Below are 26,368 nucleotides of genomic sequence, written 5' to 3'. Positions count from 1 at the left end.
GGGAAACATACCACTGAAGATTCAAACCAGCAATCTCTGTTTTTCTAGTAAAGCCATTAAGTGGCTAAATTCAATGGTAGGTCATCTGATATTGTTTAAGACTACTAGTTAAAATCCATTAAACAGACAACAGCATTTAATTAATTAAAAAAAATACCCCCTAAGCCCATAAACCCTTGATCTCTTATGCACAGCAACATCTTTTGTAAGGCAAGGAATTTTAACATATATCTTCCCTTTGAGGCAGCAGAAGGAGTTTGCACTTGCTTTTCAGCTTTCTTATTGCTCCCTTCATTTCTTGGTTCCTCAGGGTGTAGATCAAGGGATTGAGAGCAGGTGTGATCACCATGTAGAACACAGAAGCGATCTTGTCCACCTTGGAGGTTGAAAAGGGCTTGAGATATACAAAGACAATGGATGAGTAGAAGATGCTGACTACTGTCAGGTGGGAGCCACAGGTGGAGAAAGCCTTCCTACCACCCTTCCCAAAACGGCCACAGAGAGTGGCCAGGATGATGACATATGAACTCAGTAAGCTGAGAAAGCATGGCAGAATTAACAGACTGGCATTGACAAACATGACCAATTCCACAACAGAGTTGTCTGAGCAGGCCAGCTTGATTACCTGTGGAATATCACAGAAGAAATTGTCTAGCACATTGAGCCCACAGAATGGGAGCCTGGTAATTGCCACTATCTGCATGGTGCCATGGATGAAGCCACCTGTCCAACACACTGTGAGAAGCCTGAAGCAGTGTTCCCGGTCCATGATGGCTGTGTATCTCAGGGGGTGGCAGATGGCCAAATAGCGATCATAAGACATAATTGAGAGGAGCAGTGTCTCTGTACCCCCAAAGATGTGGAGGAAGTACAGCTGGGCCATGCAGCTTCCGTAGGAGATGGTGGAGCCATTGTTCAATAAGTCAGCCACTAACTTTGGGGTCCCAACTGATCCCATAGACATGTCGAGGAGGGAGAGGTTGACAAGGAAGAAATACATTGGGCTCTGGAATAGCTTAGGCTCAGACAACAGAGTCACCATGATCAGGACGTTACCCAGTATGATGGTGGTGTAGCATGCCAAGACCAGGGTGAAAAGTAAAAGCTGAACAGTGTGGGAGGAGGTGAAGCCCAGCAAAACAAACCCTGTAATGGTGGATCCATTCATCTTGAAAGGTGTTTCTAGTGGGAGAAGAAGAAGAAATTCCAGCCTCTACTCATGTACCTTATCATACCATATTCCTGGGTCCTACTACTTGCTAAACTTGAAATAGAAGAGAAGGAGGAAGAACTGTATGGAGATCTGCTTTGACTGTCATTTGTGCACTCCAGAGTGGGACACAAATGAGTGGGCAGTCCAAGAGCATGCTTATGAGGATGTGGACCAAGACCAGCTGAATGACTCACACCTACAGAATGATCAGGAGTCATTTCCAGCCCTACCTGGAGATGCCAGTGATAGAAGCTGGGACCTTCTGCATCCAAGCAGATGCTGTACCACTGAGTTACAGCCCCATCCCCTAACTGAAATGTTTTACAACAGAAAGCACTCACATATAAAGATCCATGCAAATGAAAACCAAGGTGAGCTCTACTTAGCAATGAGGACAATTTGCCACTGCAAGACCAGCTCTCCACCCCTTTTCAGAAGAGAAATCATGATACTACAGGAAGAGGTTGGTTGCCTGCAGAATTGCTAAAGGTGAAAACTGCTGGTGCTTAACAAACAAACAAACAAAAAAGAGAGCAAAAAAACTACCACCATATTTACCTGAATAGAAGATGATTCTGAATGTAAGATGATGCCTTAAAAGAGGCTATCCCCTGCTAACTGAGCAAAGAGGCACTCCTCTTTATTTAGCAGAGGGCGAGCAATTGGCCCTATCCAAGCCCAACACAGCATCCCTCCAGTGGCTGTTGCTGGTGTCTGTTTTACGTTTCTTTTTATATTGTGAGCCTTCTGGGGACAGGGAGCCTATCTATCTATCTATCTATCTATCTATCTATCTATCTATCTATCTATCTATCTATCTTTATTTATTTATTTCTGTATGTAAACCACTTTGGGAACTTTGGTTGAAAAGCAGTATATAAATATTTGTTGTATTGTATTGTATTGTATTGTATTGTATTGTATTGTATTGTGTCCAAAAGAAAGAGGAATCCGAATCTAAGACCACACCTTCTCCCATATTTCACAGGAAAGAACTGGCGGGGGTGGGGAGTCCCTAGGTAAATATGATACTTTCCCTCTACACCTCAGAAAAGCCCCTCACAAAGCCAATTTCATATAATTTATTTAGAGACAATGAAATGTTACCAAAATTCCTTTGCCATTTTTGCCCCAAACTTGGGGTTGAAAATGGGGATGTTCAATCCACCTCTAACCCATGTATACTTCAGAATGTTACATGTACAGAATGTCTGAATAGAGAGAGCCTTTAGAAGTAACTATTCTGTGCCCCATCCGTGGTGTTCATGATTACAATGTTAGTCTGCAAACTTGTGATCAGCAGGAGTGAGGCAGGGCTACTGATCATGTTAACATAGGTTTTGCCAGCACACTCTGGGGGCACACCATACAGAGATGACTGAAAAGGGACATAGAAACAACTAGCTGACTCACCCTTAATGCAATTCGAAGCAGATCCATGGTAGGTGCCTTGAATACCAACTCTCAACAGTCTTTCCTAAGGCAAACCTGCATCTGCCAAGCATTGTGATCATTCAAGACTGCTCAATAAGGATAGTAGGGAAGGATGCAAGGAATTCAGGTGAACAGAGGGAAGGGTGGAAAGAGAAAGGGGTGTGGTCCAGAATACCTTTCTGACCACAGGAAAATAGGAAGCCTGAATTTAAAAAGCATCCCCACATGCAAATATGGCGATGGAGAATTTGAAGGGAAGGGAGAGAGAGAGAAGGTGGTGAGGTCCAGAGTATCCTTTTTAAAATGGGAGCATACAGTGCCTTGATGGCAGGGGGAGGGGAACCTGTGGACAAATAGGAAGAGAGGGAATCATTGGAAGAAAGATGGCTCCCCCTAAAGTTCTTCCAACAAATCATGAAACCAAGAGGAGAACTCACTATGAATTTCCCTGTATATAACCCTCCAGCAACTATCTGAGATCCTTGGATTCTACTCTCTGGGAACAAAGCCTGTGGTCTTTTCTTTGTGCTAATGAAGGTGTCAGCACCCTGGAGAGCACCCGCTGCTCTTTGGTCCCTAACAGGGTAATTAACATCTAAGAAAGACTTGAACTTGTATCCAACTGAGCCTTAGAAGGCCTATGTGCTGTCATGGGCCTTTCTCCCCTTGAGAAATGATCCCATGGCAGCAGAAGTCACTACAGTTATTACTGAGTCCTTTTCCCAGGAATCCAGCATGGATGTCATGGTTCCCATCTCCTTTTATCCTTATAACAATTCCACCAAGTAGGTTAGACTGATGAGCAGCAACTGGCCCAGATCTATCTATCTATCTATCTATCTATCTATCTATCTATCTATCTATCACATTTATATACTGCCCCATATCAGATATCTGGGCAATTAACAAATTTAAACTCAAACGCCAATTAAAACATTAAAGCATATAAAAATTAAAATAACCATCAATAAAACTTTAGAACATTATAGACTAAAAGCTTGGTTTAAAAAAAAGGTGTATTTTCAGAAATTGCTTTAAAAGAAGCAGAGATGGGGAGGTTCTGATTTCATTTAGAAGTGTATCCTAGAGCCACCTAATGGTGCAGTGTTAAAGCAACCTGCCTAGAGAGCAGGAGGCTGTTGGTTCAAATCCCCAATGGTGTATTTCCCAGAAGTGTGTGTGTGTGTGTGTGTGTAAATAGTGGAAGCGGGGACAGGACATAATATATTAAAATATTTAAAAAATCAAAGCATAACAAATTACATCCAACAACTACAGAAAGGTGAAGAAGCTGTAGAAGATATCATAACTTGCCAAACCATCAACACCTGCTTAGCACTTCTGATTAGGAATGTGCATGAATTGATTTTTTCATTTTGATTTGTCTCCAAAATCAAAACACCCTCGATTTGTTTTGGGTCTGAATCTGACACATACACCCCTGAATCACCTCAGATTCAATTTGTACCCAAATTTTTTGAATTTGAATCTAAATAGATTCAGAACAAAAAAGGGTCCCAGGGCCAAAAGAGTGGTGGTAGTGCCCAAAGGGAGGAAGCTATCACCCAAATTTCAAAGAAATCGGGCAAAGGGCTGATTTTTAAAGAATTTTTGAAGTTTACATTTCTTTAAGATTTTTCCATAAGGAATAATGGAGATTCCAGCAAACTTATAGCTCCACGTGGGGGGCACCGGGGTGGACCAGAGTGTGGTGTGGTGGGTGGTAGTGCCCAACGGGTGCAAGGAAGCTACCACCCATATTTCAAAAGAATTGGGCAAAGGGCTGTTTTTAAAATGATTTTTGAAGTTTATACATCTTTAAGCTTTTCCCCATAGGGAATAATGGGGATTTCAGCAGCCTTAGTTATATCTCCCCGGGCGGGGGTGGCACCAGGGTGGCCCAGGGTGGGTTGTTGTGGCTGGTAGTGCCCAATGGGTGCAAGGAAGCTACCACCCAGATTTCAAAGAAATTGGGCAAAGGGCTGATTTTTAAAGAATTTTGGAAGTTGAACATAAAAGCATAAGAACAGCCTTGCTGGATCAGGCCCAAGGCCCATCTAGTCCAGCATCTTGTTTTACACAGTGGCCCATCAGATGCCGCTGGAAGCCACAGGCAGGGCATGCCCCCTCTCCCGCTGCCACTACCCAGCAACTGGTACTCAGAGGCATCCTGACTTTGCAGTTGGAGGTGGCCTATAGTCCTCCAACCAGTAGCCGATGATAGACCTCTCCTCCATGAAGTTATCCAAACCCCTCTTAAAGCCATCCAGCTAGTTGGCTGTCACTACATCTTGTGGCAGAGAATTCCACAAGTTTATTATGCATTGTGTGAAAAAGTACTTCCGTTTGTTGGTCCTACATTGCCTGGCAATCAATTTCATGGGATGACCCCTGGTTCTAGTGTGATGTAAGAGGGAAAAGAATTTCTCTCTGTCCACATTTTCCACACCATGCATGATTTTATAGACTTCTATCATATCTCCCCGTAGTTGTCTTTTTTCTAAGTTAAAAAGCCCCAGGTTGTTAAAAAACCAACCAACCATGTAACTGTTGTGATGGACCACGGGGGAGGATTCATTAATCCCCTGTGCCCATTTTTCACAGTAGTTACATACCACAGTTGCTATTTTACTACTGTCAGTAACTCCTACACATAATATTTTGATCCATCACTTGCAATAGTGTATTGCTTCTACAGATGCCGGCTGTGAAGAAAGAATGGCTTTAGCCTCAGAGATATAGGCTTCCTCCTTATAGGGAAGGTCTCCTTAATGGCAGATTGGTTTAAATTCTCATCATTGGCTCTGTGTTGCTTTAAGTCTGTGTGGTCTGCCTAGTAATCACTAGTAATAACAATGCCTTTCCTAATAAGGGGAAATGCTTGACTAACAAGCAGAAGGTTGCCAGTTTAAATCCCCACTGCTACTATATCGGGCAGCAGCGATATAAGAAGATGCTGAAATGCATCATCTCATACTGTGTGAGAGGAGGCAATGGTAAACCCCTCCTGCATACTACCAAAGAAAACCACTGTGGGCGCCAGGAGTCGAAATCGACTTGATGGCACACTTTACCTTTACCTAATAACTAGTAATAACAGTGCCTTACCAGACATGGCCACAAGGTGGGAATATTTTTCCACCAGTAGCCTGTAAACTCTGGATGCTTTCAGGTACCCAGCTTCTGACCTCTTCTTTTTATGCTTCTTCAGCCTGGGATGTGAGCCAGCCAACCAGGGTGAACTCTACTTAGCAAATGGGGCCATTCATGCTCACTACTGCAAGATCAGTTTCTCTTCCTGTAACCTGGCAACCACCCGCATTTAACCATCACTTCTAATTGACCCCAGCAATATGCAGATGCAGGGGATCCTTGGTTGAAGTCTAGGATATGCCCTCATCCACTGACAGTGGTGAGGACCAACTGGCATGGCGATCCCTGTAGGAGTTAAGTGTGTACGTAGAACCTGCCCCAGAATTGTCTGCAGCACACAGAGCTTCTTCTGGGACAAAAACACAGGTTTCTGCAACAAAGAAACTAATAGGAAAGGGTTCCTTGGGGGCTGAAAGCGTTCACAGCTGGTGGTGCTCTCAAGATTTTTCACCCTTAATTGTAAAAAAGTGGGATAGAGTGAGATTTTGGAAAACACTCATCTATATGAAGAGACCACAAGAGATATACATTCTCTTATTCATTTTGTTTATTTATTTGCAATAGTTATACCCCGCTCCTCCAGTACACTCTCAGGGCAGCTCACAACATTAATAAAACATATACAATGTAAAATAAGACTAATAAAGTTAAACAAGTTAAGTTAAAACACCAGGCTAAAGCAACATTTAAAATAACATTTCTTTTTAAAAGTTGCAAATTAGAAGTTATTTAAAAAGCGAAAAACTGAGAACTATGAAAACTAAATGACGTACCAGATATAAGCCACAGATAAAACACTTGAAAGCCTCTTTTAAAAGATGTGCTTTTAATTTTTAATTTTTTTTTTAATCTGAGTGATGGAGCATGGCAGAGCACTTCAGGGAGGGTGTTCCTAAGCTGAGGGCCACAACCCAAAAGGCCCTGTCTCTGGTCCCTGCCAACCGGATCCTTGTTAGTGTCAGGGCCATGAGCAGAGCCTGAGATGATGATTGGAGGGCCCTGTTAGGTTCATATGGGCAAATGCAGTCTGACAGGTACTCCAGCCCCAAGCCATGTAACGCTTTAAAGGTCAAGACTAGTTTTCTTAGTAAAGAGATGTTTATTTACAAGTGCAGCTATTGGGGAGGAATTATAAGGATGCCGTGATAACCTCAACTTCAGCCTTCACCTGTGTGAGTGGCTTCTCTAGAATAAAAACTCTAGAATAAAAATGAATTTCTTTTCCATGGCTTGATGGACTGCAAAGGCTTTGGAAATCTATCTCCCTTCAGATAAATGGTCCACCTAGTAGCCTTCCTTTAACCAAATCAGAACATTGGTCAATATAGCCCAGCACTGCTTGTTCACTCAAATTGCCAGTGGCTCTAAAGAAGCAGCCTTTCGTAGCCTGGCTACCTGAGATTGTCCATTGCAGGCTGCAGGGACTGAAGTTAGGCATGCTAAGATGTGCTCTGCTCTAGAATGATGGCTCTACCCACTCCATCCAACCTGGACTCCTCCCATCATCCAAGAGTGGATTACATCCTGGATGAATAACCTCAGAACGGTGGTACATCTGCTGGTCACCTCCAGATTTGATGACTGCAATGTGCTCTATGCGGGGCTGCCTTTGTATGTAGTCCAGAAACTGTGGTTGGTACAGAATGCAGCAGCCAGATTGGTCTCTGGGTCATCTCGGAGAGACCATATCACTCCAGTATTGAGAGAGCTACACTGGCTGCCGATATGTGCTGGATATAACCTATAAAGCCTTAAACAGCCAAGGCCCTGGGTATTTAAGAGAACATGTTCTCTGCTATGAACCCCACCACCCATTAAGAGCACTAGGGGAGGTTCTGCAGTGGCCAATGGCTCGTCTGGTGCCTACTCAGGGACAGGCCTTCTCTATTGCTGCCCGAAGGCTCTGGAATGTGCTCCCTACTGAAATAAGAGCCTCCCCATCTCTGACAACTTTTTAAAAGTCAGTTAAGACACATTTGTTCACCCAGGCTTTTAATTAGATACTGTTGTGATAGTTTTTAACATGGTTTAGATTTAAATTATTGTCATTTTATTGCCTTTTTATTTTGTTGTAATTTGTATTTTGTTGTGAGCCACCCAGAGACATAAGTTTTGGGTGGGATATAAATAAGTTAAATAAATAAATAAAATAATAAATGAAGAAGACTGCAAAGAGAAGATAGGGGTGTGCACAAAATCAGAAAACCCAGTTCTGTTCAACCAGACTAGAGCAAAACTGGATCTGGTCCAGTTCTGTGCACACTAGAGTTGGGCTTAGTCAGCCTCTAGTCTGAACCGGTTTAGGCTCATCTTGGGAGAGAATTTTTTTAAAAAACAAAAAAACAAAAATGGTGGACTTACTGCTATTGCTGGGCTCTGGGATGCTGTCATGGACATGGAGAGGGGTCCCCTGATGTCCCCCTCCCACCACCACTCTGGTCATTTTTGGCCCATTTTTTGGCCTCCTACCTTGGTCAAATGCTGGGTATGTAAGCTGGGTAGGATGGCTCTGTCCTACCCATCTCCTGTCTCCCACACAATCACTTCCTAACTTACTCCCACACAATTGAAAATATGGAGTGCACACAGCTCCCAAACCTGTTTTTGAATGTGTGAACAGCTTTATTGAGTGTATGTCAATAGGTTAGTCAGCCAGTTAGTTTTTTTAAAAAGTAATGCCAAATTTCTGTAAATTCAGAAATTTCAGACTTCAGAATTCTCTAATGGGAGATGTTTGATGTCATTCTGTTTCATTTTTAAACTTTTCTTGGCTATTTTAATCAGAAGGTTTCACAAACTACAGAAATACAAAAGTTATAAAATGTAGCAAGATCACATCCGACAATCCAATCAAAATAAATAATAACTAAAAATTAGAATCAGCATAACAAAATGCAACAACAACAACAATTTTATTTGTTAGCTGCCCCATAACAAATTGTTCTCTGTGCAATATTCACCATCTCATCTATAATAATATTACAAGATAATATACACTAACAGCATTTCCACATTTAATTTATTTTTAGAAACCTAAAATGCATGAACCTTAGGAGTCATATGCACAACAGTAGTTCTGGTGTGCATACAGAAAGGAAATTTCCACATGTTCTTCCTCTGAGGCAGCAGAAAGCGTTTGCCCTTGCTTTTCAACTTCCCCAAGGCTTGTTTCATTTCTTGGTTCCTCAGGGTGTAAATTAAGGGATTGAGTGCAGGTGTGACCATCATGTAGAATACAGATGCCATCTTGTCCAGCTGGGAGGTGGAGAAGGGCTTGAGATACACAAAGACAACTGGAATATAGAACAGGCCAACTACTGTCAGGTGGGAGCTGCAGGTGGCCAAGACCTTCCTCCCACTTTTCCCAAAATGGCCATAAAGGGTAGCAAGGATGGTGAGGTATGAAGCCAGCAAGCTCAGAAAGCAGGGGAGAGCTATCAAACTGACATTGAACAACATGAGGATCTCAGCAACATACATGTCTGAACAGGCCAGCTTGATCAACTGTGGGATGTCACACAAGAAATTGTCCAACACATTGGACCCACATAATGGGAGCTGGGTGATCACTGCCATCTGGAAAGTGGAATGAATAAAGGCTCCGATCCAGCAAAGTATGAGGAGACCAAGGTAGTGTTGCTGATCTATAATGGCTGTGTACCTTAGAGGGCAGCAGATGGCCATGTAACGATCATAGGCCATAACGGTGAGGAGGAACATTTCTGCACTCCCAAAGAGGTGGACACCAAATATCTGGGCCATACATCCCCCATTGGAAATGGCATGGTCATTGTTCAACAGATTGGTCAGCAGCTTTGGGGCTGCCACTGAGCCCAAACAGATATCGATGAGTGACAGATTGGCGAGGAAGAAATACATGGGGCTTTGGAAGAGCTGGGGCTCAAACCACACAGTTACCATGACCAGGAGGTTGGTCAGAAGGATGGTGGTGTAGCAGGCCAAGACCAGGGTGAAAATGAAGAGTTGGGCAGTGCGGGAGCAGGAGAAGCCCAGCAAGACTAATTCTGTAATGTTGGATCCGTTCATGCTGGGAGCTTGTTCTAGTTGAATAAAAAATGGAATAGAGTTAACATATTTCCAGCTCTATTAATCTAAATCAGTATTCGCTATATTGTGAGTGCTTTGCCCCATCTGTCTCTACCCCAACCCTCAGATCTTCTCCAGAGGCCCTGCTCTAATTACCTCTGCCAAATGATGTGAGGTAGATAGCTACTTGGGAGAGGGCCTTTTCGGTGGTGGCACTCCATTTATGAAATAGCCTCCCAGTGAGGCTCACTGGGCACCATCACTTTCTTCTTTTAGATGCTCACTCAGACCTTTAAAAAAAACAAAATTGTTTTGGGATATTATTGTCATCTGTAACATTAATATGCTTAATGGAGAGTTGCCTCATGGAATCAATGGATTTACTTCTAAGAAAAATAAACACGCTACTGATTGCATTGTGTGTCAATCATGCTTGTTTCCAATTTGAAGTATTTTGTGTTATGGTTTCTTTTAATTTGGTTGCAACAATAAAAGAGACTTTTCACATTGAAAAGCAATACCAACATTCAATACATATTGGTTGATATCCTCGTTTACAGTGGTAGAGGCGTCTGTGCTGTAGAGAGCTTCCTCAGCGATGTCATGTCCGTTGCACAAGACAGTGTGATTTTTGCTGATCTCTTCTTCCCCCAGAAATGCCCTGCACTACCTGAAAACTTGTCCCTGTGCAACCCTCAGGGGCAGATTTTAGGGTGGTCAAGGGCATTCCTGGGGGAAAGAGAGACTGCCAAAAATACCCACCCCCACTGTAAGGGACATCCCAGAGTTCAGGAAGCTCTCTGCAGCACAGTCACTTCTATCTGCTCCATGCACACATGGTTGGTGAGGATGTCAGCCAATAATTATAACAACATTATCAACAAAAACAGTCCAAGTCATGGCTATAATTGCTATACATTCAGACACTGCATCATCCCATTTCTATTGTGACAAAGAGAGAAAACTCCACAAACAAAAGGGGCAGATCAGGATAAGAGAGCTGGTCTTGTGGTAGCAAGCATGACTTGTCCCCTTAGCTAAGCAGGGCCTGCCCTGGTTGCATATGAAGGGGAGACTTGGTGTGTGAGCACTGCAAGATATTCCCCTCAAGGGATGGAGCTACTCTGAGAAGAACAGAACCTTCCAAGAAGGTTCCCTGGCATCTCCAAGATAGGGCTGAGAGAGATTCCTGCCTGCAACCTTGGAGAAGCCACTGCCAGTCTGTGAAGACGATACTGAGCTACCAATGGTCTGACTCAGAATATGGCAGCTTCCTATGTTCCTACGTAGATTCAAGAGACAACAGATTCAAGATTCAAGAGACATTACAGGTGGCCCTCATTACCCAAAGGGTTTCTGCCCTGGACTACAAGTGCAGATAACAAAATCATGGATAATGAAACCTTGAGTCAATGGGAAAAGGGGGGTGGGGTTAGGTTCCTGGAGGTTAAAAAGGGGCTAAAAAGTGGGGAGACAGCAAATATAAGAGAAAGGAAGTACGTATAATGCTCTTCCGGTCTCCAGCTGTCCAGCAGTGACCCTCTGGGCCCCCCATTTCCTCCAATTTTCCATGAAAAATGGCAGCATTTTTTTAAAGAGCCACAAAATGGCTTCTTGGTGCAAAAAGTTGGCTGTAAATGGCATTGGAAGTCATTTCCAGCCACCCAGGAACCACATATAGGCAAATTTTGCCTGTTTTTTGAACTGTGGATAACTTGCTTGGGTCTATAATTGCCTGGCCACAGATATGTGAAACTGTGGATAACAAGGATGAGGTCCACCTGTAGTACTAGGAATGTGGGGAAACAGTATGAATATCGTACAGTATCATAATTCTCTGAAATATCTCTTCAGAAGAAACTTTGAAATTCAGAGAGAATTTTGCTCTTGCATTGAAGGCTTTTTGCCAAAGTGGCCCCCACTTGAAAAATAGTGAAGATCACTGCCATTTACAGAGATAGTAATACCTGTGATGTAGAACCTTCATGTTGAAAGGCAGTGTGAAAATAACTTGGTTTGCTTGACCAAACGGAAGGCATTTTGTTTGCTTGATGCTAGAACTGTACGAGCAGAAACGCTTTGCAAGGGGAAAAAAGGGGGAACTAGCTTAGCACTGCAGGCAGTAAATGGTGAGTTTGGGGTTTGGCTTGAAACAGATTTTGGGGGAAGGTCCCTGGAGATTTGAATAATGCTTTAGCAGACAGTGATAGCTGCTGCACTTTGCAAAAACTGTCTGGATCATTCAGGGTAAATATGGTCTATCACTGTAATGTCCTTGTTTTCAATGTACATGAGTAAACTCCAGCTAATTGATTGAAATCTTTAAGCAACTTGAGTCCAATTATGTAACTTCCTCTTTTGACCAGATAAGACAGTGTTCTGTACTTTGCAAATTGGTCTTTGGAGTCTGGTCAGGTTTGGTAACCTGTACAGGCTCTCTCTGACCCGTTGTCAGCTGAAACTGTCTTTGTATCAATAAAGCAATCTTCTTGGATTTCCAAACCACAGCGTGAAGACCACATTTTCTTCCACAGCAGTCTAAAGCAGATTACCTCTCTGCCTCTAAAATAGACAGCACCTAATGCTGCTTGTAGCCACATTGTTACCTCCATCCCACACTTCAGGTAGGCTTCCTGGGGCAGATTTCCTATTTATTTGTTTGTTTGTTTGTTTGTTTGTTTGTTTAAACATTTTTATACTGCCCCAAACTTACGTCTCTGGGCAGTTTACAACAGAATAAAAACAAAGTAAAACATTCGTTAAGACAAAAATGGACACACACATTACAACAATTTAAAAAATTTAAAATAATATTTTAAAACAGCATTAAAACCATTAAAACAACATTAATTAAAATTATTTAGGGAACCTGAAAAGGCACATCCTCATTTGGCCCCCAAATTGTAACTGAGTATGCCATAGAACCATCACTAATTAGCACCATGTACAGACTGCTTGAAGGGCTAAAGTTATAAAAATGGTTATAAGAATGATTACTCACTCTTGCTGCCTTTCAGAGCAGATCCTCTGCCGATACCTTCACCTCTGAACTAGCACCACTTTGTCCAAGGAAAGCCTGCATGCTCCAAGTGTTGTGATCTTTCAAGAAGGTTTAGCAAGGATATTTAAAAGAGATGCACAAAATCAACATGATACAAAAAGAAAGAGATAGAAAGTGATGAGGTCCAGAATACGCTTTTAAAAGCAGGAACATACAGTGCCTGCATGAACAAAAAGGTACTCCATACCAATATGAAAGGAGTGAAATTGTGTGGGAGAATGACTGTTTCCTCTCAACTTCTTTCACCTCACCTTGAAACCAAGAGGAGAATTCACTTCAAATTTCCCTAAATATAACCCTCCTGCAATCTGAGGTTCTTGGGATTCCACTCTCTGTGAACGATGCCTGATGTCTTTTCTTAGTAGCAACAAAGATGTCAGTCAGCACCCTGGAGAGTGCCCACAACTGTTGCATCCCAAACTAGGTCATTAAAATCTAAGAGAGTTCTGAACTTGTAAACAGTGCCACTTTAGAAGTCTTGTCCCCACTTTGAGAACGGATCCCATGCCAAGAGAACATCATGTAATTTTTATACTGCCCTTCTTCCAAATAGTCTAGACTGGATGATAGGGCTGTGCATGAACTTCTTTCCATGCACTGGTTTGAATATGAATATTCGTGGTTCTGCTAACCAGTTTGTGCTGCTTTGGCCCAACCATGAACCAGTTTGGCGGTTCAAGTGTGATGCCAGGGGGTGGTAAGTGGCACCTTTAAATGTGTGTAGAGCAGGTCCTTACCTACATGCTGCTGCTCCATGCAGCTTCGTGCTGCTGTGACGCTCCACCCAACAGCCCACATGCGGAGGCAGGGCTCTGGCATTCACATGGCCTCCACACATGTGTGGAAGCCATTTCCATGGTCATCATGGAACATAGGAACATAGGAAGAAGCCATATACTGAGTCAGACCATTGGTCTAGCTAGCTCAGAATTGTCTACACAGACCCGCAGCGGCTTCTCCAAGGTTGCAGGCAGGAATCTCTCTCAGCCCTATCTTGGAGATGGTGCCAGGGAAGGAACTTGGAACCTTCTGCTCTTCCCAGAGCAGCTCCATCCCCTGAGGGGAATATCTTACATGTGGTTTCCCATTCAAATGCAACCAAGGCGGACCCTGCTTAGCTTGGGGGACAAGTCATGCTTACTACCACAAGACCAGCTCTCCTCTCAATCATGCTATTGCTGTCCCTGCAAATGGAATTCACGCATGCATGGAGGTCATGTGTGTCAGTACCACACCACTGTGGTGCGCAGGCTCTTGGGGAGAGCGTAGCAGCAGCAGGAAACTGCATGGAGTGGTGGAGCACAGGTAAGGACCTGCTTTTCTCACATTTACAGGTGCCACTCACCGCCCGCCCGCCCCGGCAATGCCCTTGAACCACTGGATTGGTACGTGCTTGGGCCAAACTGGCATGAACCTGTTCACAGAACCATGAACCAGTTCACATGCTAACTTATGCACAGACTGAGCTTTGTGTACATTCCTAGTGGATGGCATATTTCCTGGTTCCAATTATACTTACAACAGCTCTGTCAGGTAGGTTAGGCTGCTAGATATTAACTGGCTCGAGGTTATTCATCTGAGCAAGGATTGGAATATCAGTCTCTTAGGATGAGCTGCTCTGGCCTCTGTCACCCATGTCTTAGTAACGTCATATTTGGATTACTGCAGAACACTTCATGTGGGGCTGCCCTTGAACAGTATTTGGAAATGACAGATGGTGCAGAATGCAGCTGCCAGATTGATTTCTGGGACTGCTCACAGTGCACCTATTACTCCTGTCTTGATGGCACTGCACTTCGGTCAGTACAATCAAATATGCCGATTATTACTTTTAAAGCCCTAAATGGTATGAGCCATGGGTACCTTAGGGAATGCCTGCTCCCAGCTGAATCTACCTACCTGACCAGATATGCTGGGAGGGCTCTCCACATGCCAACACCAGATGAGGCCTGTTTGATGAACAAGCAGTTGTTGCCCCCGGGCTGAGGAACTCGCTCTCAGCTGCAACACCCATGGCTGTCTCTCTCCCAGCCTTTCGAAGGAAAGTGAAGACTGTTCTTTTATCCAGGCTTTTGGTCAATGAGCTGTTCTTTGCTCTTTTTAAACTTCTATCTGTATTTGTTCTGTTTTTATGTCCTGGGGTCTTAGGACAAAGGGAAGTAAGTAAGCAAATGAATGAATGAATCTCCACTAGCTGAAATGAGAATAGCACATGAGAGCTGGCTATTCTTTATTTAAAAAAAATATGTTTATTTACAAATGCAGATGATGAGAAGGAATTCGACGAATGCCATGACAGGCCCCAAAGTCAGTCTTCACCTGTGTGTTTTTATTTGTTTGTTTTATTTTATTTTTACATTTTATATCCCACTCTTCCTCCAAGGGGCCCAGAGCGATGTACTACATACTTAAGTTTCTCCTCACAATAACCCTGTGAAGTAGGCTAGGCTGAGAGAGAAGTGACTGGCCCAGAGTCACCCAGCAAATATCATGGCTGAATGGGGATTTGAACTCGGGTCTCCTTTGGAAACCATGTTCATGCAGCTGAATGGTCTAAGTTAAATCTTCAGTAAAAACCAAGGTCAGCCATGCTAACTTGGCAAAGAGGCACCTTTTTAAAGTGGTGAATCCCTTATGTTTAGCAGGGGGAGAGTAAATGGCCCTATCCACCCCCAGCACAGTACCTCCAGTGACTGTTGCTGGTGTCTATCTGATGTTTCCTTTTAGATTGTGAGCCTTCTGGGGACAGGGATCCATCTTATCTATTTGTTATTTCTCTGTGTAAACCACTTTAGAAATTTTTGTTGGAAAAAGGTATATAAATATTTTGCTGTTGTTGTTCTCTGTGATTGTGTGCTAAGCAGCAGGTGGGGAAGATGGCTCCCTCCCACCCGGCAGCAACTGCTGAATGAAATAGGAGGGAAATCAGGAGACATCTCATTCCCTGACTATGATAGTATGAATGACTCTAATACATGCATTATGCACATGAAGAGCTGCACAGCTGTATGTATATGGGTGTAAGGTTGTAGAGTTAGAAACCCACATTTGTTTGATTTGTAATGGTTGTGATGGACCATGAGAGAGGATTTATCAATCCACCTATGAAAACACACCTGGTGTAACACTTGAGCCACTAACTCATGGAATTAAAAGTGTCACATCCACAGAGCTCAGTCACTCTGATATTCCTGGATTCACAAGCAAAAGGTGTAAACTGGACATTCCAACAAGTTATTCTACAGTAGACTCAGTTGTTTGATGAGCCTCACCATTTGATGTCAATCCACTTTGATGAGCCTCACTCTTTGATGTTTATGCTATAAACCATTTTTCCATGGTATTGTACCTTCCAGTACCCTGAGCCATTTGTGGAAGGACGGTATAGAAATTGAATAAATAATAGTAGTAATAATAATAATAATAATAATAACATTTAACAAACCACAAACAACAGAAATACCAAAATTACAATCAGACATAGGAAGACCACATCCTAACAATGTCCAACTCAATGAAAGCAAATGAATTACAATCAATTAGCATAACAATGCAATTCTAGCCATTTCATCTACAATTGTATTGCAATATATTAACCACTAAAAAATAAACATTTAGTTAATTTTAATTATAGATGAATCCTAGGACTCACGTGCACAACAATGTCTGTGGTAGGGAAATGAAATCTTACATATGTACTCTCTTTGGGACAACAGGAAGAGTTTACACTTGTTTTGCAATTTCCCAATGGCTACCTTCATTTCTTGGTTCCTCAGAGTGTAAATCAAGGGATTGAGGGCAGGGGTGACCACCATGAAGAACACAGAGGCCATCTTCTCCAGCTGGGAGTGGGAGGAGGGCTTGAGATAGACCAAGACAGTGGCAATATAGAACAGGCCGACCACTGTCAGGTGGGAACTACAAGTGGAAAAGGTCTTCCTGCTGCTTTTTCCAAAACGGCCACAGAGGGTGGCCAGGATGGTCACGTATGAAACCAGCAAGCTCAGAAAGCAGGGGAGAATTACCAAGCTGTCATTCAACATTTCAAGTTTCTCAACAATATAGATGTCTGAGCAGGCCAGCTTTATTACTTGTAGACTGTCACAGAAGAAATTGTCCAGCACGTTGGGCCCACAGAATGGGAGACGGGTAATCACCGCCATATGGAAAGTGGAATGAATGAAGGCTGCCATCCAGCAAAGTATGAGGAGACCGAGACATCGTTGCTGACCCATGATGGTTGTGTACCTCAGTGGGTGGCAGATGGCTATGTAGCGATCATATGCCATGAGGGTGAGGAGATACATTTCTGTAGCTGCAAAGAGATGGAAACCAAATATCTGAGCCATACAGCCCTCATAGGAAATGGCATGGCCATTGTTCAACAGGTCGATCACTAACTTTGGAGCTGCCAACGAGCCCAAAGATACATCAGTGAGGGATAGATTGACAAGGAAGAAATACATGGGGCATTGAGAGAGCTGGGGCTCCGACCACACAGTTACCATGATCAAGACATTGCCCAGAAGGACAGTGGTGTAGCAGGCCAAGACGAGGGCAAAAATGAAGAGCTGGACAGTGCGTGAGCAGGAGAAGCCCAGCAAAACAAACTCTGTAATGGTGGATCCATTCATGTTGGGAGCTTGTTCTAGTTGAAGAGAAAAAGGGAATAGAGTTAACATAATTCCAATCCTATTAATCTACAACAATACTGGCTACATTATGTGAATAATTCCGGGTACATGGATCTAAGGTCTGACTTGCTTTAAGACAGTTTCTTATACAGCCACCCAATCAAAGTTGGTTGGTTATTCATTCATTCATTCATTCATTCAATCAATAATTTATTTAGCCACAGCAGCTCCCACATGAGGAGGTTTTAGTATGAAGCCAAGTAGCAATAATCTCTATGAAAAATCTCTCCTCTGGAGGGATAAATGGATCCTTCTCATACTTTTACACATGTAGGAATAATGAAGACCCAGAGTTGAAATGCGTCTGGCTTATCCTACAAAAGAAAGAGAGATTTACAGACCCCAGTAATGCTACATTTTGGGATTTCCCAAGAAACCTCAATCTTTCCAGCCATTCTATATCACGTATTTGTGAACCAGATTATCAGATTTTGTATTTTTAAGAGTGTTTTGATAAATATTTAGTAATTTTCTATCTAGTAAGAAAACTTTAAGAATACAACTTTAGATAATAAATCTTATGTGTTTGTACATGATACTCCTGATCTTCTTTCTTTTATGTGTTCAACAAATGTACAGTGAAGCTATAGTAGAGGAGAGGAGAGTTGGTCTTCTGGTAGCAAACATGACTTGTCCCCTTAGCTAAGCAGAGTCCGCCCTGGTTGCATATGAAAGGGAGACTAGAAGTGCGAGCACTGAATATCATTGGAGCCGCTCTGGGAAGAGCAGAAGGTTTCAAAGTTCCCTCCCTGGCTTCCCCAAGATAGGGCTGAGAGAGAGTCCTGCCTGCAACCTTGGAGAAGTCGCTGCCAGTCTGTGAAGACAATACTGAGCTAGATAGACCAATGGTCTGACTCAGTATATGGCAGTTTCTTATGTTCCTATGTTCCTATGTAGCTGACCCAAGCAATGATGCTCTGGCACAACAAGAGATCAGCTTAACAGAACTTTTCAGTTCATTGCAACAGTATGTATTGGAGAAGAGACAAGCTTTTATGCCCTTCCCTTCACCAGGAAAGATTCTGTGCTCCCCAGAAATATGTCCCTGAGGACTACACAACCATTGGGGACATATTTTGAAGTGGAAGAAAGGACTTCCTGAGGAATGGGAAAGTGTCAAAAATCACGGCTGCCCAACTGCACTGATGCAATTACTTAGGAGGTCATTTTAGGTTACTCTTTTGCTGCATTGGGGCATCCTTGCTTTGTAGTTCAGCCAGCGTACAGTATGCATGTACAGATCAGTATGCATGTATAGTTTATCATGCATTATGTTCAACAGATGCAACAGAGAGATGCAGAGTGTAAATGTGGTTTCATAAACTTGTCTTTTAACTTGTTTAACTTTATTAATTTTTTTATTTTACATTATATCTGTTTGATTAGTGATCAGTGGTGTACTGGAGGGGCGGGGTATAAATATTTTAAATAAATAAACAATCAGTAAAGTGTACTACTCTACATTTGACGGGACCTCAACCCAGCTTCACTTTTAAAATGTATATATGTAGTCATTTGCGCAAAATGTAGCCATTCACTCAAAATCTACAAAATGAGTGCACATGTGTAAAGACACCTTTACATATGTACAATTTAAAGTCTGAATAGGTCTTAAGTGGAGTCACCATACACTAGTGTTCACCATTCTAAGCCCAGCGGCCAGTGGAGGCCCCCCTTAACTCTCATTGCAGCCTCCTGACTAGTTGCTTTGGGCCTTTTTGAAGTTTTGGCCAGAGCTTCAAAAAGCACTAGGTGGAAAGCTCCTTTAAGGGGAACTGAGCCCTTTTGAGCCCCTGCACCATCTTGGAAGGTGAGCATGGAAATCTGGGAAGTGAGCCCTTCCTAGCATTTTACCCATACAATTCTTAAGAGTAGGGATGTGCACAAATTGAATTTTCAGATTTAATTCAAATTATAATCGAAACTGGTCAATGCAATTTGAATTTTAATTGTAGTGGCCCGAAACGGGGTGATTCAATTCTATTTTGGCACCTTTTTTGACTAATCAAGGCAAATGGTTTTTAAAAGGTGCCAAAATGTCTGTACACTGTCAACAAATCAATTAGAATCATTTAGTATTTGAATCTGGCTGATGCGATTTGAATTAAAATTGAATTACCAGATCCAAGTCAAACTGATTCAAATTTGAATCAATTTGCACAACCCTACTTAAGAGTGGTCTCTCTCTCGCTCTCTCTTAAAGTTTCCTCCCAACAAAGCACAGGTCAGGGCAGTGAGAAATGACTCTCCCATTGAAGATATTTTTCCAAAGTGGCCCCCACTTAAAAAATAGTGAAGATCACTGCCATAGACAGAGACAGTAATACCTGCAATGTTGAAACTTCATGTCGAAATGTTGTCTATAGCCGATTACTAGTTGCTGGGAGGGCATTGGAATGCAAGCTGTTGTTTCCTTTCTGCATTTTTTTCCAAAACTTCCAAGAATGATCTCAATGGGCACTGCAAGAGACAGGATGCAGATCTTTTCTCTCATTCATGAGAGCTTGCATACTCCTGATAAAATGGCAGTACACCAATTAATGAAGGATGACAAGGGAAATGCTACTTCTTACATATGCTGCCTATGAAGAATCTTTATATTCACAGGGACTATACCTCAGACGCAGAACTTCCATGTTCAAATAAAGTGTACACCAGAATAATAGTGTATGAAGGTGTATATGAAGAGGGGGGCAACATTTCTTTCTTGCACTTTTTAAATGGTTTCCAAAGTGACTTCATTGAGGACTGTGTGAAACAGGATGGTGGGCTAGATGAACCTCATCTCTTCTTTAGGAGAATTCTCATGGTCTTATTAAAACAGCATAACACAAAATTATGGAGCAGTATAATTTTAACGGTGGCTCCTGCAAGTGTTAGATATTTCTCGAAGAGCTTCTTTGTGGATTTGTTTGTGAAAAATAAAGGGATACTTCCTGATCATTTACAGATACCAAATTGTGCATACACAATCCTTCCACTGAAATTAGATGAATGCATTGCTTGTTTACACTGCAATATGATGGGTGAAAGGTTTAAATAATGTTTTTTTGTCTTTTTTTAAAAAAAAATTCTGAATAGAATAATAATATTTTAACTGTTATTACTCTCGACACATGATCAACACTCAGATTTAAAAAAAATTCAAAAATGACATCAAGCCCTTTCTCACGATCGGCGAGAAAGGGCTACATGGTCAGTGGAGAGGAAGCCTTACAAACCTTACCTCCCAGAAGAAGATCCATTCCTGTTTATTCGGTAGGCAGATTGCCTGCCCAGACAATTGCTGGCTGCTGTCAGTAGCTTGGAGGATCGGGGTACTGGGACACATCGCCTTACGTCACCCTGTCCCCCAGAACGCCCACTGTGCATTGCACAAGGGGATCCCCCCTCCCCTCCCTGAAGCTGGACAGGTGCTCCACAGTCTGCCAGCCCTCTCTGCAAGCACGTTTAATAGGGTGGCTCCAGAGGTGGGTTTGCTGCCAATTGGGCATGATCAGATGCCCCCAACCCAACATTCTTTGTATCATGCATCCTTCAGCTGATACTAGGAAAGCTCTCTACATTTTTTGAGTGCCTCAGGGTGCTTACCAGTGGTTGGAAACCTTTGAATGGGAACAGAGACATCATTCTACACTGCCAAAGTAATTTAGCTGCACATAAAGCTGCATGACCACCATAGGTCGGAGGTTCTCAAACTAGATAGTTAAGACTCCCTAAAAAGGGGCCCCAATCACTATCAGGAGGACAGGGGCCTTATCAGACATGCCCAAGGTGGTCAAGGGCAATGGGAGGCACATGGATACAGAAGCTAAAAACTACTTGGCTCCTCCGCTGTTCATAAAGCCAAGTGCAGGCACAGCAGTGGCACCTCTTTGGATGACAGGCCAGGGGAGAGTTCCCTCTCAGGAGACACTCAGGAGGGTCTCTGAGTGGCCAGAGAGGTGCTATTGCTGTGCTGACCTTGTCTTTGCAGCAGAGGATCCAGATGATTTTCAGCTCATTTCCCCTTGTCTTGAAGAAGTTCGTGTAGCCCTTCACTTTCTCTCTTCCTGAATTTTGGATTTGTGCGCAAGCTGAGTACAAAGAATTAAGTGAGAAAATAATACAGGAAATACTGACTCCCTTTACTTTCAGCAGTTGCTGCTCTAATGAGTACATACCTAGTGACAGTCTGGAATTAGATTGGCAGTCTCAAACATAAAACCCAGATTCGAAAAAGTAAGGAGAAACAAGCAAGCTCATCCTCGTTTAAAATATAGATGTGCATTATTTCTCTCTACTTAATCAAATTGATGGCTGATGTCTCGACTGAGCAAGTGTGTGTGCTCCTAACATCAATGAAGCATTAGCCTGCATTGGTCTACAGTACTTCCAAAGCGCAAGTACTCTTCTGCTCATGTGGAAGAGCTCAGCTACTTTTTGGAGTTTGCCTGTCCTCCAGGAGCACTCTGTTAGACTGGAGACACGTTGCTTCACACAAAGTAATCAGGAAGCCTGATATTTAGAATTTCTTCAATATTTTTTTAAAATTCCCCAAGTATATTCCAGTGTAAAAAGCAGTGCATTCAGCTATGTTCGGTGATAGGTTTGTGTATACTGAATTTTATATCTGTGGGAAATTGCGGAATATGACTTTATAACACACAACAAACAAACAAATGTACGAACAAATTCTTCAAAATTTATTTCTTGAACTTTCCTATCAGTGTAATTTATGCAAAATGACTTTTCCCAGTCAACAAAGGACCTCCGATACTGGTGCTAGATACGTGGAGACTCCATATTCATAGGCATTATACATATAATGTAGAAATTCCATGTTCAACCTCTTCTCTCTGACTTGAGGCACAAGTTCCCATGCTGTTTCCTCTCACTCACTCATGCATTGTGATACACACCACTCTCAAACCAGTCACTCCTAATTTTTCTTGAAAGAATAACAGCTATAAGAAGGCTTCTACTTCTGTAAGTGTGTGTTTGTGTTTGTCTGTGTTCTCTTACTTCTTTGTACCCTGGTATTTTTCACTTGAAACCAGTTTTTACAATTTGAAAGGTGCATATTGCCCCCACACCACCAAAAACACACAGTTCTAAAGCCCTGAGGGGCGTAACTATAATAGGGCAAGAGAAGTCAGTTGTCTGGGGGCCCACTGCCTTGGGGGGGCCCCTGGAGGCAAGTCACATGACTGACTCCCCCAGCCACGCAACCGCCCGGGCTTCCTTCAGTTGTATTCATCCTCCAAAATTGATGTGAGTGTTAAGACCTGGAGCTACCAGAACAGCATGTCTTTCTCTAGTACCATTAAATGACTTGCATCATCCACAATTTACAAAACTTTCTTTACTTCATGAGCTGAGCTTCAGTGAGGGGGGGGGGGCATTTTAAAATCTTGTCTCTGGGCCCACTCCGACCTTGCTATGCCCCTGAAAGCCCTATTCACATTTTATGTGCAACACTCATACCATGAAGTATACATAGGTATACAACTGTACGCATGTTCACATGTTACACTGAACACCGGTACAACAGCACCCTTCCTGACTGCACCAAGCATTTGAGAGGCCTGGACCCAGGTTCACTTTTAATATGAACATAAGAACAGTCCTTTACAGTAAAACACATATGACTGTACAATAGATTAGTGTGCAAGCCGAGTATAAAGAATCAACTGAGAAAGTCATGGAAATACTGACTCCCTTGGCTCGATTCCTGCTTGTTTGAATCAGTGTTTTCAGTACTTGCTGCTCTAATAAGCAAATTATGTCTGAGTTATCTTAGAGAGTGCCTTCTTCTGCACGATCCACACTGCACATTAAGGTCATCTGAGGAAGTCCATCTTGTTGCCACCAACATGTCTTGTGGCGACTCAGAGGAGGGCCTTCTCTGTGGCTGCTCCTGGGCTGTGGAATGCACTCCTGGCAGTAATCTGCAATCTGAGTTCACTTTTGAACTTCAGGAGAGCCCTTAAGACCTATCTGCTTGGCTTTGCCTTCTAGGGTTTTTTTAACTGTTCTTAAACCGTAAAGGTTTGGCCTGGTTTTTCCAGGGTTTTAAAAACGGTTTTAATGGTTTTGACAATGGTTTTATGTTGTTTTTACAGTTTTTGATTTTAATAGTTAATTGATTTTAGTTTTCTTTTCATGTAAACCACCCTGAGCCATTTTTGGAAGGGCGGTGTAGAAGTCAAATAAATACATAAATACATACATACATACTTAGTGAAAATCACTGGGAGTCCAAGATTAGATTGTCAGTCTCAAACATAAAACCTAGGTTTGAAAAACAAAGCAAGCAAGCAAGCCCATCTTCACTTAGAAGGTTAATATGCTTTATTTCTCTAGAAGTAAATCAATGGATGGCTGACATCCTGACCAACAAAGTGTGTGGGGTCCTAACATCAGTTAAGCACTAGTCCCTGCTGCCATGCTTCCGAAGCAGCAGGACTCTTCCGCTCATGTGCAAGATAAACACATGCTTTTTGGAGTTTGCCTGTGTCATGGGAGCACTCCTGGAGTGCTCTTCTAGATTGGTAACATGTTGAAAAACAGTGCTCAAATGTAGCCACACATCTAAATGCAAATCTAGGTGAATCCTGCTTGGTAAAGGAGTCAGTACATGCTTGCTTGCTACTGCCAAATTAGCTCTCCACTTCTAAAATAGACAACACCTAATGCTACTTGCAGCGACATTGTTCAAAAAATTGACAAAGATCACTACTACCTCCATCCCACAACTCAGGAAATCCTCCTTGGGTAGATTTCAGAGATTGGTTGAGGAAACCTGAGATTGGATAGTTACCAAATCTCTCTCCCTGTTTTTGGCCTGAAATGGTAACGGTATATATCATAATTGTAACAATGTACAGACAGCTTGAATAGGGCTAAAGTTAAAAAAAAAATGATGATCCTACTCACTCTTTCTGCAATTCAAAGCAGATCTGTTGCTGGTACTTTACATCAGAACTAGTAATACTTCATCCAAAGAAATACTAATCCTCCAAGCATTGTGATATTTCAAGAGTGTTTAGCAAGGATAACCAAAAGAGATTCATGAAATCCAGGTGATCAAATGGGAAGGGAGAGAGATAAAGTAGCAAGGTCCAGGATACCCCTTTAAAAGCCAGAATATACAGTGCCTGGATGACAAAAATCCTCCATGCAAATATGAAAAAAGGGAATCGTCGTGAGAATGATTGCTTCCTTTAAAGTTCTTTCACCTCACCTTGAATCCAAGAGAAGAACTCACGTTGAATTTCTCTGTAGATAACCCTCCTGCAATCTGAGGTCCTTGGATTCCACTCTCTGTGAACAATGCCTGATGTCATTTCTTAGTGGTAATGAAGGTGTCAGCACTCTGGAGAGCACCCCCTGCTGTTGGGTCCCAAACAGGGTAATTAAGATCGAAAGAAGTTTTGAACTATCTGTGAACAATGAGACTCTAGAATGTGGAGGCACTGGCAGGGACTCCCCTGCGACTCTCCTGAGAACTGAGCCCATGCCAGTAGAATTTAATATCGTTTTTCTACTGCCCTTCTTCCAAGGAGTCCAGAAAGGATGGCATATTTCCCAGTTCCTATTCATTCATTCATTCATTCATTCATTCATCCATAAGTCAATTTCTATACCACTTTTCATAAAACTTATCTGAAGGTGGTCTACAAAAATTAAAATTCAATAAAACTCCATAAAAAGCACATTAAAACATTAAATTTGATTAAAACAATAAAAACCATAAAAACACCCCAAAGCAACAGCCATATACCTGTAAAAGACAAAGACACATTCATTCATTCATTCATTCATTCAATTTCTATACCACTCTTCCAAAAATGGCTCAGGGTGGTTTACACAGAGAAATAACAAACAAATAAGATGGAACCCGGTCCCCGAAGAGCTCACAATCTAAAAAGAAACATAAGATAGACACCAGCAACAGTCACTAGAGGTACTGTGGTGGACAGGGAGAGTTACTCTCCCCCTGCTAAATAAAGAGCATCACCACGTTAAAAGGTGCCTCTTTGCCAAGTTAGCAGGGGTAACCTGGCAAAGTTACCCCTGCTAACTTGGCACATAGCAGGAGAGCTGAGAAACCTGACAACCCCTAAGCGGTAAAAGCCTGAATAAATGAAAAGGTGGTGGTGGTGGTTTTAAAAGCAGCCACAAATGTCAAAGTGTGGACACTCACTTGGAGAACATTCCAGAGTCTGAGGGCAACAACAAAAAAGGCCCTGTCCTGCATACACACAAATTTAGCCTCTCTCAATGTTGCACATGGAGCAAAGCCCCCTCTAATGACCTTGTTGAATAGGTAGAAACCTATGGGAGCAGGCTGTCCTTCAGATATCCAGGGCCCAAATGATTCAGGATTTTAAAGGTAATATCCAGCAACTTGAATTGGATCCGGAAACAAATTAGCAGCCAGTGCAGCTCTTTCAAAATAGATGTAATGTGTTCCATGTGAGCAGTTCCAAAAAGAACCCTAGCTACCATCTCCACCAGGGCATCCAAAACCAGAGTTGGGTCCAGCAATACCCCCAAGCTGCGCACTTGCTCTTTCAAAGGAAGTACAACCCTATCCAGAAATGATTGAATCCCCCCATCCTGATCGGCTTTCCTACTGACAAACAGCATCTCCATCTTGTCTGGCTTAACCTCAGTTTGCTAGCCCACATCCAGCCCATCACTGCCTCCAGCCCCCAGTTCAGTACATCAATGGCTTTCCTAGGATCTGATATAAGGAGGCAGTGCTGAGTGTCATCTGCA

At 42.5% G+C, this 26,368-nt stretch overlaps 3 protein-coding genes across 3 annotated transcripts; all 3 read right to left on the bottom strand.

Annotated features, from left to right (window-relative positions):
* Positions 1-220: 220 nt before the first annotated feature.
* Positions 221-1,168, bottom strand: LOC128330853 (olfactory receptor 4Q3-like). Its single transcript, XM_053264219.1, has one exon. The coding sequence runs from the start codon at positions 1,166-1,168 to the stop codon at positions 221-223; it is 948 nt and encodes a 315-aa protein (XP_053120194.1).
* A 7,665-nt stretch (positions 1,169-8,833) lies between these two features.
* Positions 8,834-9,847, bottom strand: LOC128330852 (olfactory receptor 4Q3-like). The gene has a single exon (XM_053264217.1). The coding sequence runs from the start codon at positions 9,845-9,847 to the stop codon at positions 8,834-8,836; it is 1,014 nt and encodes a 337-aa protein (XP_053120192.1).
* A 246-nt stretch (positions 9,848-10,093) lies between these two features.
* On the bottom strand, positions 10,094-20,847 carry LOC128330851 (olfactory receptor 4Q3-like). Its single transcript, XM_053264216.1, has 3 exons — positions 20,829-20,847; positions 16,600-17,556; positions 10,094-10,137 (listed from the first exon to the last, which is right to left on the bottom strand). The coding sequence occupies exons 1-3, from the start codon at positions 20,845-20,847 to the stop codon at positions 10,094-10,096; spliced, it is 1,020 nt and encodes a 339-aa protein (XP_053120191.1).
* Positions 20,848-26,368: the final 5,521 nt, after the last annotated feature.

Source organism: Hemicordylus capensis, chromosome 6 (genome assembly GCF_027244095.1).
Source record: "Hemicordylus capensis ecotype Gifberg chromosome 6, rHemCap1.1.pri, whole genome shotgun sequence".
NCBI lineage: Eukaryota > Metazoa > Chordata > Lepidosauria > Squamata > Cordylidae > Hemicordylus > Hemicordylus capensis.
The sequence above is the reverse complement of the archived record's forward strand: the minus strand, read 5'-3'. Positions and strand labels throughout refer to the sequence as shown.